The 13,590-nt window shown below is 54.0% G+C and overlaps 1 protein-coding gene across 1 annotated transcript; it reads right to left on the bottom strand.

Moving 5' to 3' along the window:
- Positions 1-10,815: 10,815 nt before the first annotated feature.
- MAFA (MAF bZIP transcription factor A) lies at positions 10,816-13,590 on the bottom strand. The gene has a single exon (XM_080939693.1). The coding sequence runs from the start codon at positions 13,243-13,245 to the stop codon at positions 12,160-12,162; it is 1,086 nt and encodes a 361-aa protein (XP_080795819.1). The 5' UTR covers positions 13,246-13,590; the 3' UTR covers positions 10,816-12,159.

The following is a 13,590-nucleotide window of genomic DNA, read 5'->3' as shown; positions in this document are numbered from 1 at the left end:
TGCTCAGAGTCACATACAATTACTCACCCAGTGTATCATAATTACCACAAATAGCCCATTAAAAGAAATTATCATCAAGATGATATTAGCAGACAGCAGGGGAAATGAAGAAAGGAAAGTGCTTATTCCCTATTGTCCCTTAATGGGTACAGGGGATGGCTAGTGGGCAGCAGCCAGAGCCTTAGCACCACAGCCTGCTGGGCTGCCCCAGAGTGGTGTGAAGGGTGGCTTGCCTCGGGCCTATTACAGGCAGATGCTAAAGCCCGTTCCTCAGCCTCACATCTGGAACTTCCACAGCCAGAACTCCAAAGCCTTCAGAAAACCCTGTCCTAGGCACCTGTAACAATGTCCACGTCCTGCAAATCCCAGCAACTTAGACATCCTCTAGCCACAGTGTCCTGAGCTCAGGTCCCAAAAGTCTCCCAATGCCACCAAAAAGGTAGAGTCTGGAGAGAGGTACAGTCTGTGGGGAATAAGGGTCACTGGAAGGTGGCAGAGACTCTTGAGGGTGAAGGGACAGAGAGCCAAGGGATTCTGGGTAGAATGCCAAGGCTCGGATTGGTGGGCCTCTGTGGTTTCAGCACCAGACCCCCTCCCTCTGGCTCCTTCTGGGGACTCCTGGGACCAAGTTAAGCAAGGTACAGGCAGAAGGCCCTCACTGAGCACATGGAATTTAGTGACATTACAGACTCAGGAAGACGGCTGGAGAAGCCTTCCCTGAAAGATTCCCACAGCCACAGCCATGGAGAAAGGACCAGCCACTGGCAACAGTGACTTCCAGGAAGCTGCCAGACCATGGCCTGGCACCTTGTTGGAGAGGCCCTACCTCCGCCACACCTGGATTCCTCCAGGAAGCCATAATGCTGTGTCTTACTTGTAACTAATTCAGGACAGCTCGCCATGATCAGGTTACAGGTAGGTGATTAAAATATCCGCAACGTGGGGCTGGAAAATGGCTCAGCAGTTAGGAGCACGCACATACGGATCTTTGAGAGGATCTGGGTTTCGTTTCCAGAACCCATGTTAGGAACTGTCAGGTGGCTCACAACTATTGGGAGCTCCAACTTCAGAGGGTCTGCAGAACACATGTATGTGCACTCACCTCCCACACAGACATGCATGCATGTACATAATTTAAAGAGTAACAAATAAATAAAAATCTTCCCCCATATGGAGCAGACTGAATAGTCAAAGAAATGAAGCCTGATAAGCCAGAACATGAGCTGGAGAGATGGCTCAGCAGTTAAGAACACTGGCTGCTCTTCCAGAGGCCATGAGTTCAAATCCCAGCAACCACATGGTGGCTCACAGCCATCTGTAATGGGATCTGATGCCCTCTTCATGCAGGTAGATATATATGCAGCAGAGCAATCATACATTAAATAAATAAATACAAGTTTTAAAGATTTTTAAAAAACAGAACATAATGACAGAACAGATCGTGAGGGATGCAAGGGTGCTCAGCCCTTGCTATGTGACCCCAGACTATTATAAAAGACTTGAGGCTGAATGAGGTCACATACATCTCCCCAAAGACAAAGAATCTAGAAGTGGCTGAGTTAGCAATAGAAGAGGGGAGATAAACAATCACAGAGTCGGAGAAAGTTTAACCAGCAAGATTAGAAGATTGATAGATAGAAAATGGGGGGATGATCCAGGAGGCCCAACATGCTGCACCTGCAGTAGGAACATGAGTGTCGGGTCTTCAAAGGGACCCCAGTCATGGGTGATGTCAGAGCCTCCTGGCTTTGCCGGAGTTGGTGAGTGAGCCTTCAAACAGACAGGCTTGCCCAAATCCCATGTGGATAGGGGGAATCTCCAAATGCTGCGAAGCTGGTAGTAACAGGTGGAATGGAGGCCCTACTGGTGGGAGGGGTACAGAGGGAAACTGTCAGCAGGCAGACAGGTCATTTCACCAGAAGGAGCAGGGGAAGTCACAAGAGGGAGGAGTTCAAGGCCAGCAATGCTGCCCAAGCCTACCCTGGGAAAAGGAACCAGCAGAGGGTTTCGTGGGGAGCAGCTCAGCAATGAGGACAATGTTCCGGAGGGAGGTGGTTAAGTGGAAGTGGGAGGAGCCTTTGCTGGTCATCTTGCCATCTAGCTTTTTTTTTCATCAAATGTTTACCAGTGTCCCTCAGGCCAAGCCCTCTGGGAGGCACAGCAGCCAATAGTGTAACACACACGCTAACAGTGTGACAGTCAGGACAGGTGCAGGTGAATCAGATGACAAGAAGAGCAGAGAGAAATGATAGACAAGCTAGACAAAGGCCCTGAGGTGCGCTGCAGCCATAGGCATTCTGGACATGAGTGGGTGAGATTTGAAGGGGACAATGAAGGAAGAGGTGGGCATGGCAGGAAGGAGACCTGTTGTATGAACTTGGAGTTGCCTGTGGCTCTCTATACCTTCCTTCCCATTCAGTTTGCCTCTCTACTAGTTCCACTCAGCTATCCACATGTCTACCACCCATTCATCCACATCCATCATCTACCCGTCCATCTGCCCGTTCATTCACCTATCCATCTATCTACCCATACATCCACTTATCCATCCATATTCCCATCCATTTATTCATCTATCCAACAATCCACCATTCTACCTATCAATTCACCCATGTATCCACACATACATGGGTGTATACTTACATGCACACACACATGCATACACATATGCATGTATGCACACACATACACACATGCACACATACATGCACACATACATGCATGTACACACATACATGCACATACATACATGCATGTACACATACATGCACACACATACATGCATGCACACACACATACACACATATATACATGCACACGCACACACATAATGCATGTATACATGTATACATAAATGCACGTACATGCATGCATACATGTATACATAAATGCACACACATGCATGCACACACATGCATGCACACACATGCATGCACACGCATGCATGCACACACATGCATGCATGCACACACATGCATGCATGCATATATCCACAGGCCCATTCTGAACCACCCATGCATCCCTCTATCCAGCCACCATCCTCCCCCCATCTCTGATCTACAGGCTCTAGTTCTCTCGAAGCAACTTGGTTGTGGTTAGGAGGGTCTTGGAGTACATCTTTGACTAACTGGTCTGGGGCATTCTCTAACGCAGGGAGGTCCACAGCCCGCAGTCCTTACTCAGGTAACATCTTACACACGGAGAGCCAAGGCATTCTGTCATCCTCTCAGCTGGGTTGCACCCCTACTTCTACTCTTCCTGGTCCCTAAGCCCTAGTTTCAGTTCCAGGGTGGAACTGTGGGATCACTCACTCTCCTCTCTAAGACCTTTCCACAAGGACTCTGCAGCTAAAGCGTGTGGCTCCTGAGCTTCCTTGCAGCCAAGAAAGGCCATGTGGCTGACTTCTGGCCATAAGATAGAGGTGGATGGGCCTTCCTTAACATATGACAGCTTCCCAATTCTTCCATGGAATATTAGCAGGAAGTCTTTGGCTAAACTGTGAATTCAAGACCAGTCTAGGCTATATAAGCCCATTTTTTCCCCAAAAAAACAACCAACCAAAAAAAAAAAAAAAAAAAAAAAATACAAGAAGCAACGGTTTCTTTTGCCTTCCCAGAATACAGATGTAGTAATGCGTGGAGTCAAAGCAGCTAATCTGGACCACAAGACTTGGAGAATGTAGGCCCAGGTGGAAGAAGCCTGGATGTCAGAGCACGTCAGAAAGCAGTCCTGGACCACCAGCCTCTGTATTTCCATAAGACAGAAATTCAATCTGCAACACTAAGGATGTGGTTCAATTAGTACAGGGCAAGAATGAACAAAGACTTGGGGTCACTCCACAACTCTAAGTAAACCTGGTTTGGTTGCATACACCAGCTCTGGGGGTAGGGGTAGAGGCAGGAGGGTCAGGAATTCAAGGTCATCCCTGGTTATATAGAGTTCAAGGCCAGCCAGGGATACATGAGATTCTATCTCAAAAATGTGTTTTGTCTGCTCTATTGAGCCATTGTCCGTTCCACTCTATTAGCTGAGTTCGTGTTCTTCACTGTGCATTAGCGCAGTGAAGATGTGGGAAAACTGGGGGTAACTCAAGCCGGAAGACAGATGAGGGTGTGTCCCTGACTGCTGGGGGGGAGAAACCCGTCTGTTGCCCCTCTCTCATTGTCTCTAAGAACTAAAGCTCTAAGCAGAAGGGATCCTGAAGCCCCTCTGCATGGCTCTCTCTCCCAGGACTCCAGCCTGTGAGCTGCGCGGGAGTCTGAGAAAGGCCTTTGGAGAAAAGGTGGGAATAATCAATGTTTGCTTGTTTGCCACCACATGATGCATTTCCAGTGTTTAACATGTGGGTGTGGGTTTGATGTTTAAAATATGTCAGATAGTGGGGGTCTGTGAATATCTCTGGGCTTTTCTTGTGAATTCCTGTAGAGTAATTCTCTCTGGGTTCTAAAGATCAGGCCTCCCTGAATTCTGATTTCCATGTGACCCCAAGTCCAGGGTCTCAAAGTATCTTCAAACCAGCTACATCCTCCCCCCACCAAAAAAAAAAAAAAAATTCCCTAAGAGGTTAGGGTAGATAGACAGTCCAGAATGCCACTCCCAGACTAGTCAGGGCTGGACTTTGTGTGCTGGTTAGGGCCCATATGGGGCAAGCTCATATTGGACACAGCAGCTCCTGCTGCAGAATGCAGAAAGATGGTTATCGTATGGACGCAGCTCAGCTAAGCATCATCCCTGCTGACAGGCAACTCCCGGGTCTGCGGCAGAAGTCAAGCTACCCTCAGGAGATAACTATGCTCCCAGCTCTCCAAGTAACCAGTATAACATGGCCCATATATCTCTCGCCACGGATTGGGAGCCACCCCGGCACGGCAGTTTTGTGTCCCCCTTTGTCAAGGCTTTTCAGGGTGCCTAAGGACTGTGGGGAGACTTTCTGCAGGTTCTTACCACAGCCCCCTGTGATGGAGTGGGTGGGACAGCTCAGTGTCATTGTCAACGGGATGTGGCAGAGCTGGAAGTGGGGGCTTCGCCTGACTGTCCAGTAAGTAAAGGATGTATACCCTCCGCTGCTGAGACCACGGCCCCTTGGCCCACTCGGTCCCCAAGGACACAGATAGAAGTGGACTCGGCAACGGTGACCCCCGTCGTACAGGGAGGGCTTAGTATGATTGGACTATCCATCCGACAGCTGGAAGTTGCTGTGGGTGCTGAGCCTGCAGCCCTTTTTCTCGGAGCTCTGGCGGTCTTCCTAAAACTGACGGGCACAGAAGCAGGTGCCCTGCTGATGCCCAGTGAGTCACCTGAGCTGAATCCTCCTTCCTTGTCAGGCCCCCCTTTCTTCCCTCTGGCTCTGTTCTTCCCTGCTCCCCCTTCTCCATCCTCTCAGCCACCTTTCTTCTGCTTTCTCCCTCCTAGCCTTTCATCCCTCTTCTCTCTCTCTCTCTCTCTCTCTCTCTCCCTTTCTCTCTCTCTCTCTCTCTCTCTCTCTCTCTCCCAGCCCCCTTCCTTTCTCTTCTCTGGGCCCTCCCTTGTCTCTCTTGCCCCTCCCTTTTTACCCCTCCCCCTATTCTCCATCTTCTACCCCTCCTTCCCTTCCTTCTCCATCTCTTCCCCCAACCCCAATCGACCCCCTCTTTTTCTTCCTCCCTCACCCTCTCTCCCAATCTTTCTGTCTCTCTCCCACCCTCCTCACTCCTCCTCACTCTTTCTCGGCCCCACCTCTGCATCTTTGATTCTGTCCTCTGAACTGAGCCACGCCCCCTCGCACTGCCGCTCAGCCAAGACGTCCTATGGATACTACCCTGCCCCAGGTCCTAGGGTAGCCCAGTCTGCACCTCACACACCAACATACACAAGATGTGCAAGTGTCTGCACATGACCTCTCGACATATCTGCCAGAGTCACATCCCGCCTTGGCAAAGCATAGCCTTCGACACTTTACCCTTGCTCCAACCGCAGCAAAGGAGTAGGAGATGCCAGTCGGGCAAGACCAGGACAACAGGCGGGGCAGTGGGTGGGCAAGACAAAGAGAACAGCTCCTCACTACCCAAACTGTAGCAATGATAGCCTTGCTTTAAGAAACCTGGTGATGGCCTCCACCTAGGTACAGCTATCTTGGGTTAAAGAGGTCTTGCCAGAGAATCAGGAGATTCTGGGGTGGAGCCTAGGGTAGCTAGCTGTACCACCAAAAGAGGCCCTTAAGGGGTTCCTTGGAGTTACCTCAGCAGCACACTACTCAGGTGGCATTGAGTAGTCCTTGAGCCCTCCTTGCCTCAGCAACCTATCCCCCAGACCACTCCAAGGAGTCCAAGCATGCCTGGCACACTCAGAGTCCTCTAGTCCCCAGCTCATCTCTGAGGACAGGGTTGGAGTGAAATAGCTGGCTGCCCTTGTGAGCCAGGACAAGGCTGCTATTGGGTGGTGTGGGGGAGGTAGGTCAGGTCTCTGGTGACTTGCACCTGACCACTGGACAGCCTTGAGGGACGTAGAAGGTGGCAGAGTTGAGTTCTTCGGCTCCATCAGAGGTAATGGGGGTATATCACCCCCAGGCTAGAGTTGATTCTAATTGCCTTCTTGACATTAGGCTTAGGTGTCAGAGAACAATAGGCCTGGAGTCACGGCAGCCAACACAGAGGTAGCTGCACAGGAGGAGCCAGGCTGGGGGGTATTAAAGTTAGTGACTTAATGCTCACATCAAGAAATGGGTCTCCAGCCTTTGCTGTGGTTGCGGATCCCCCCCCCACAACCTGCCCCCAGCACAGATCTCCCCAGTCCCAGGCTAATTGGCTGTGACAGCTCAGGCCCTCAGCAGCTGAGCAGTGTCGCTGTGAATTAGGCAGGTGCTGAGCCCGCCAGTCAGTCGCAAATTACTCTGGCTCTGCTGTGCTGCGGGGCTGCTGAGCGTTTGTGAGCTCCGAGTAGTGTTCCTGCACCTGGGCAGGGCAGTCCACTGCGCCAGAGAGTGCAGATGCTAGTCTCTCTCTGTTCTCCTCTTGTTGACCAAGGGTCTCACTTTCCCACAGCCCTTTGACCCCTGACACCTCACATCTTTCCGGGAGACCCTGATCTGTCTTGCCTCCTCTCCCCTGCACCCCTGCCGCAGGTTGGTTCTCACTGGCTAGAAGGGATGCATCTCTGGCTTCAGACACCCCTCAGTGAGCCCTAGAGGATACTTGGGGCTCCTAGAGTAGCCACTGGCCCCCACCATAGGAAACCTGAGATGGGGCATACCGCCCCCCCCCTTCTGCTCACAGCAGCTCCAGGAAGCCAGTCACCAACACACAATGTTCCCTGTTCCTCCTCTGGCTTCTAGACCTGCAGCATTTTGGGGGTTCATACACTCACTGGGTGTCATACTGTGAAAGTGGGGCTCATCCTCATCCATTCCTCTGAGACTGCCCATACATCTGCCAGTTTTTGCTGCTTCCCAGTTCCCTCTGCATCGGGAAGTTCTTCCGGGGCTACTCCATCCTGGTTCTCATTCTCCATACCCCTCCCTTCGTCACTCTATCCCGCACATCTGCCCCTCAAGAAGGAGACCTCTGCGTTGGCTCTGTCACATCGAGAATGATTTGCCTCCTAAGAGCCCACATCACACAGTAGATGCTCAGTCAATGCTCAAATAAACAAGTGTCCTCTCCAGGATCTCTCACTTTTCCCAGGACATGAACCGCAGGAGGCAGGGGCAGAAGGATTGTGGTGATGGGGGTCATGGTGTGCCCCACCATCCTACCTTGGCCTGGGCTGGGTCTGGATCTGGAAGAGCAGGTGGCAGCTAGTCCCCACACCCAACAGGGCTTCCCTGGTTTCTAGCCTGACTCCATGGCCTCTGGAACTGCTGAACAGGCAGCTGGGTTCTAAGGACAGGGCCTAAGGGGGATGATCAAGAAGGCTGTAGATCCTGCAGGATTGGTGTCCCTTCACTGTGACTTTCATGGCTGGCTCAAAGTTTCCACACTTATTCCTTCCAGGGCAGCTAGTGGGTGGAAAATCCCTAGCTTGAAGTGTGGGCCAGCTTCTTCCTTGTGCTTGCCCCATCCAAACAGCAACTGCATGCCCAGGGCCAGGCACCAGAGAACCATCATACAGGAAACCCCTGCGCTTGCCCCTTGGCTTCTGTGTGAGGCTCGTAGGCCTTCATCTGCTGGTGTAGACTTTTGCCCTTGCTTGGAGTCAGCCTCGTGCACGTGCTGGGCTGGGAGATGTCTGTGTGCACAGATTCTGCACCCACATGTGTGGCTATCTGCATACACATGTGTGGGGACGGTGTGCCCTCCTTGTGGGATGCTGGGGGCACTTGGGTCTTGTTTCACCCCAGCCTTAGAGCTATCTATAAATAAAAGACAGGGAGGGGGTTTCAGGGCTTCCGTGTACAGATCAGCATCCAGCTGTAGCAGAGGTGTGTGGGATAGGGGGTCCACAGTGGCAGCTCTGGAGCTTGTAAGTGGACTGCCCAGAATGAGCAGCAGAGCCAGGACCCAGGGCCAGGATAGACTACCTGAAGCACAGTACGACTACTGGATCCAGGTTTGCAGACTTTTCTGTGAAGCTAGTCTTCTGGGGTCCATGCTGCGGTATGCGATCTTTGCAGACCACAGGGAAATGTGAGGCAGCCCCAAACCTTCCTCCAGGCCACCACTATGCTCTGGTGATAGACTGGCTGTCAATCATTTTAGTCCCCATTGGTCCAGAGGAGGCAGGTGGAAGGACGCGCGGGGTGAGGGGTGTTGCTTAGGTGCAGGTGTGGGTGTAGGCTGAGCTTGTCCTCAGGCAGCCTTTTCAGTGAGGTATCTCCCCACCCTAACCCACATCTTGTCCTCAGACCAGAATGGCTGATGGGAGAGGACTGGGGGCCTAATCTGCTCTGAGGCTCAAGAGAACCAGGCTCATGAGTGCCTGTCAGAGTTTTTGTGGCACAGGCAAGACTCCGGACAAACAGTGAACCAAGTTGTATGAAGGCTAATTCCATTGCCTGTACTATGATCACCTTTGCTTCAGTCCCGTAACCACATTGCCCTCTAGCCCAAGTGGTCCAGATAGGTCCTGGCTGATACCTGGTACTGCTCTTGCCCTTACACACCAAACACAGAATGGACAAGCACGTATATCTGCATGTTCGAGTGCGCACACGCACACACACAGGTACATTGAGTACATGCAGGACTCTCAAGTCCATCTTAAATAGAACTTTAAGGCTCCTCAATGTCCCTGAGAGTCTACCCCAACCTCCAGGCTAGGAAACAGGATGTCCGAAACCCTTCCATCCTCAGCAAGTTCCCCAAGAACACACTGGGACCTCCCTAGAAAATGGAAGCCCTAAACTGGGTATGGTGGCTCTTGCCTTTAATCCCGGCGCTTGGGAGGCAAAGGCAGGTAGATCTCTATTCCAGGACAGCTGGTCTACAAAAATGAGTTCCAGGACAGCCAAGGCTACACAGAGAAATTCTGTCTCAGAAAATGGGAAAGAAGAAGGTGGTGGTGGGGCTTTGTGTAAGAGTACCCATGGCCTTGTGCACAGGCCAGAACTTCCTTCCTGCACAGGACAAGAAAAGTCAAGGGAAACTCCCCACATACGGGTTTTCTCCCTGGGTTTCAGAGCTCCTCAAAAGACTTCTAGAAAAGGCCATCTTTGAACTCCATATTCATCTGCATGTATCACTAGTCCTAGAGGAAAAGCTAAAGAGAGAGGGGAAGAGAAAGTAAGTGAACTCAGATCAAGTCCCTCACAAATGGGGCAGGATCATAGGGCAACCCACAGACAGAGGAAGCCTTAGCGTCCTGGATCCTGAGAGGCCAAGTGTCCAGAGAGCTGAGCAGACACAGCTATTACCATCTTCCCAGAAGAAATCCAGTGGGGATCACTCAGGCTGGACCTGTCTCTGTACATCCTCTAAGGGCTCTGCATAATGGAGGGGCAACACAGAGATGCCCTGACTCTGCTGTTCTTAAACAGGACCTGTCATTGGGACCCAGCAGTCAAGTTTCCCTCAACTTAGATCCCTTTTCAGGAAGACAATTTTTGTGAATTTCCTCAGCAAGGGGGGCTGGAACCTGCCAGTCTCTCCTTGCATTGGATTAGTTCTTATAGTTCACCCCCCCCCCCAGTTTCTTCCCTTTCCAACATTTTCTCCCCAAAATGACTAGAGCGGTTGCTCCAGCCTGAGGTCCTACAGGGACCTCCCTTGAGTTTTATTCTAAGGCAGTAGGAGCAGGGGGACCGAGGTGGCCTGCCTTTCTCTGGCTTGGGATTGAGATTCAAACTCAGGCGATTCTTTCAAGACTGTGGTTGCTTGAGCAACTGATGCAGAACTTCCAGCTTCTGACAGAGAACCGAGATCTACACGGGAGCCTGGTGGGCCCCACGCTTGCCAAATTCAGAACTTTATTCTCTACTCTGATGGAGGGAGGGAGCTGTCACTTAAAAGTTTGTAGCTGCCCAGAGAGTCAAGTGAGATTTTTCAAAGATCTCTTAACTACCTAAGTTGTGTTTGCATCCTTTGGAGAACAGAAGCCGGTCACCGCCCCACCCCGGGGAGGGACAGCTAGTGAGAATGGCTGGGGCTATTCGGGCCACCAGGATACAACTGCAATGTACTTGGAGTCACCGCCAAGGCTGCCTCTGCCCTGCCCTGCCTCGATAGGAGCTCCAAGAGATTAGCCACAGAATGCAGTCTTGGTTACTGACAGACATTTATTTGCCTCTTGGTCAATTCCTCCCTGCTCTTGCCTATCTGGACATGCCAGCTCCAGTAAAACCCAATCCAGAGACTTTCATATTTTTCTATTCCAAGAGAAACACGTACAAAAATGAAAGCCACAGACACAACAGCCGGGTTCCAGTGCCTTTTGGATCTAAACAGATTTATTTTTTTTTAAGTTTTTTCTTTCCTCAGTTTCTTAACAAATAAAAAAAAGAACACAACAAAAACCAACAACACATTTTTTAAACCAACGATTTGTCTAGCGTCCTGTTCAGAAGGCTCAGCGGGAGCCACCTGGGAGCAGCAGAGGACGGAAGGAGCCTCAAAGTACCAGGGCCAAGCCTCAAAAACCCAGATCTCAGCCGGTGCAGACGCACCCAGCTTAGAACACCCTCCACCTGGCCTCTTTTCCAGCTAGTCCAAAAATATCAACCAAGGTTTAAAAAAGATTCCACAAACGAAACACAATTAATTAAATTAAATTAAGTTAAATTAAATAAAAACACCTTTCCACCCGCCCATGCCAGGAGGTTCAGGCCTAAGCCTCCTCTTTAAAAATTTTCTTCTAGAACTGTGCATTACTTTTTAAATTCTTTCGCTTCTCTGGAAGGTTAAAATAAGATATATTTCCCCAGGAGTCATAAATACGATCTGGTGCATAGAGAAATAGCAGCGCGGGAGTCCGGGCCAGCCCCAACCCGGCTGAGCACGGCCACCCCCCACCCCCCTCCCCCAGTCGAGTATAGCAGGACAGTGGGACCAACACGCAGGTAAGTTCCTCCGCTTCCTCTACGGGAGCAGCGAACAGGGTGGGGACAAGCGGGCTGGAAGGCAGGCAGGGCCGGACCCCTCAGAGCGAATGAGCGAGGAGGGCACATGCGGGCACTCGCCGATCTCCGAGGGCGCACGGGAACCAGGGGTTTCCTCCGGGTTTTTTAATTACCAAGCAAAATAAATATTAATGTTGCGAAAATATGACCGCTTTAAAAAGGAGGAAGAGTAAAAACAGGACAGGAAAACGGAGGCAGAAGGAAAGAAGACGGAGGAGCGCGGGTCCGGCGGAGACTACCGGGAGCTGGTGGCGGCGCGGCCCCGCTGTGGCTGGGCGGAGGTTGGGACGCAGAACTGCGCCCCACGTCTGTACAAGTGGACGCTGCCGAGGAAGTCAGACCTGGCTCGGGCTTTCCTAAGTATTCACCGTTCCCGGGACGCCGAGGGATCCCCGTCAAAGTCTAGACGGCGACCCCGAAGACGTTCAGACCGGGGCCCGGCGGGAGAGGCGCACCGCGGTAGGTACCTGGAGCTGGGGCTTCGCGGTGGGGCGCGCAGGGCGGAACGGAGGACCCCCGGCAACTGCGGCCGCACCGTCGGAGCGCGCGTCCCGGGCCGCAGAGTCCGAACCGAGGCCGGGGCGGCCTGCGCAAACTTGTCCCCGGCGGCGGCGAGACCCAGGGTCCGGCGCTCACAGAAAGAAGTCGGGTGCGCCTTTGGCCGCCCCGGGACCAGCCTGCGCTGGCGAGGGCTCCCGAGGGAAGCCGGCCCCGCCCGCGCCCCCAGGGCCGCCCCGGCCCGCCAACTTCTCGTATTTCTCCTTGTACAGGTCCCGCTCCTTGGCCAGACGCCCCACCTCCAGCTTCAGCTGCTCCACCTGGCTCTGGAGCTGGCACTTCTCGCTCTCCAGAATGTGCCGCTGCTGCACCCGCTTGAAGCGGCACGACTGCGCGTAGCCGCGGTTCTTGAGCGTGCGCCGCTTCTGTTTCAGTCGGATGACCTCCTCCTTGCTGAAGCCGCGGAGCTGCCGGTTCAGCTCCCGCACTGACATGGACACCAGCTGGTCGTCGGAGAAGCGCTCCTCCAAGCGCACGTGGTGGCCCGCGCCGCCTCCGCCGTGACCCGCGCCTCCGCCGTGGTGGCCGGAGCCGCCGTGGTGGTGGTGGTGGTGGTGATGGTGGTGGTGGGCAGAGTGGTGGTGGTGGGCAGTGTGGTGTGCGCCGTGGTGGTGGCCGGCACCCATGTCGTCCGCGCCGCCGCCGCCGCCCGCGAAGCTCTGGCCCCTGAAGGCCTCATAGGCCGCAGCGGCCGCCGGGTGATGCGCGCCGTGGTGCGCGCCGTGGTGGCCGCTACCGATGAGCGCCTCCACCGCGTCCTCCGGCGTCAGGTTGAGCGCCTCGGGGTTCAGGTGGTGCTGGTACCCGCTCATCCAGTACAGATCCTCCAGCACCGCTTTTCCTGAGGCGCCCCCAACAGTGCCGGGGCCTCCACTCGGCGGCCCCGGGGCGCTCCCGGCCTGAGCCGCGCTGCCCCCGCTGCCCGCGCCGCCGCCGGTGCCCGGGCTGGGTGCGCAGAAGCTGGGCGAAGAGGGCACCGAGGAGCAGGGCGTGCTGAGGGGCGTCGAGGACAGCGAGCCGGGCGGCAGGCGGTGGCAGAAGCGCTCGGCCTCGGGCGGCTCCTTCTTCACCTCGAACTTCATCAGGTCGAAGTCGTTGACGTACTCGATGGCCAGTGGGCTGCTGGGCAGCTCTGCGCCCATCGCCAGCTCCGCGGCCATCGCCCGGGGCCCCAGCCCCGCCGCTGCCGCGCCCGGCCGCGCCCCGACGGGCGGCGGGGGAGCGTGGGGGGAGCCGCGGGCCTCTCTCCCCCTAGCTCCCCCCGGGCCGCGGTGGGCGCAGGCTCTGGTCGCGCCGCCGAAGGGCGCAGCAAAAGTTTCGTGCTGTCAACTCTGGGCTGCGCTCAGGGGACGCCGCCGGCCAGGCCTTTCGGGCGGACCCCCGGCCCGCTGAGGGCGGGCGCAGGGCCCCGATCCTGCGCTCCTCCTCCTGCTCCTCCGCTGTCCTGGCCTGGAGAGTGTAGAGGCCGCGCCCCGGGCTCTGCCGCGCTCGGGGTTCTCCTGCCC

This window comes from Micromys minutus (assembly GCF_963924665.1).
Source record: "Micromys minutus genome assembly, chromosome: 27".
Classification (NCBI taxonomy): domain Eukaryota; kingdom Metazoa; phylum Chordata; class Mammalia; order Rodentia; family Muridae; genus Micromys; species Micromys minutus.
The sequence above is the reverse complement of the archived record's forward strand: the minus strand, read 5'-3'. Positions and strand labels throughout refer to the sequence as shown.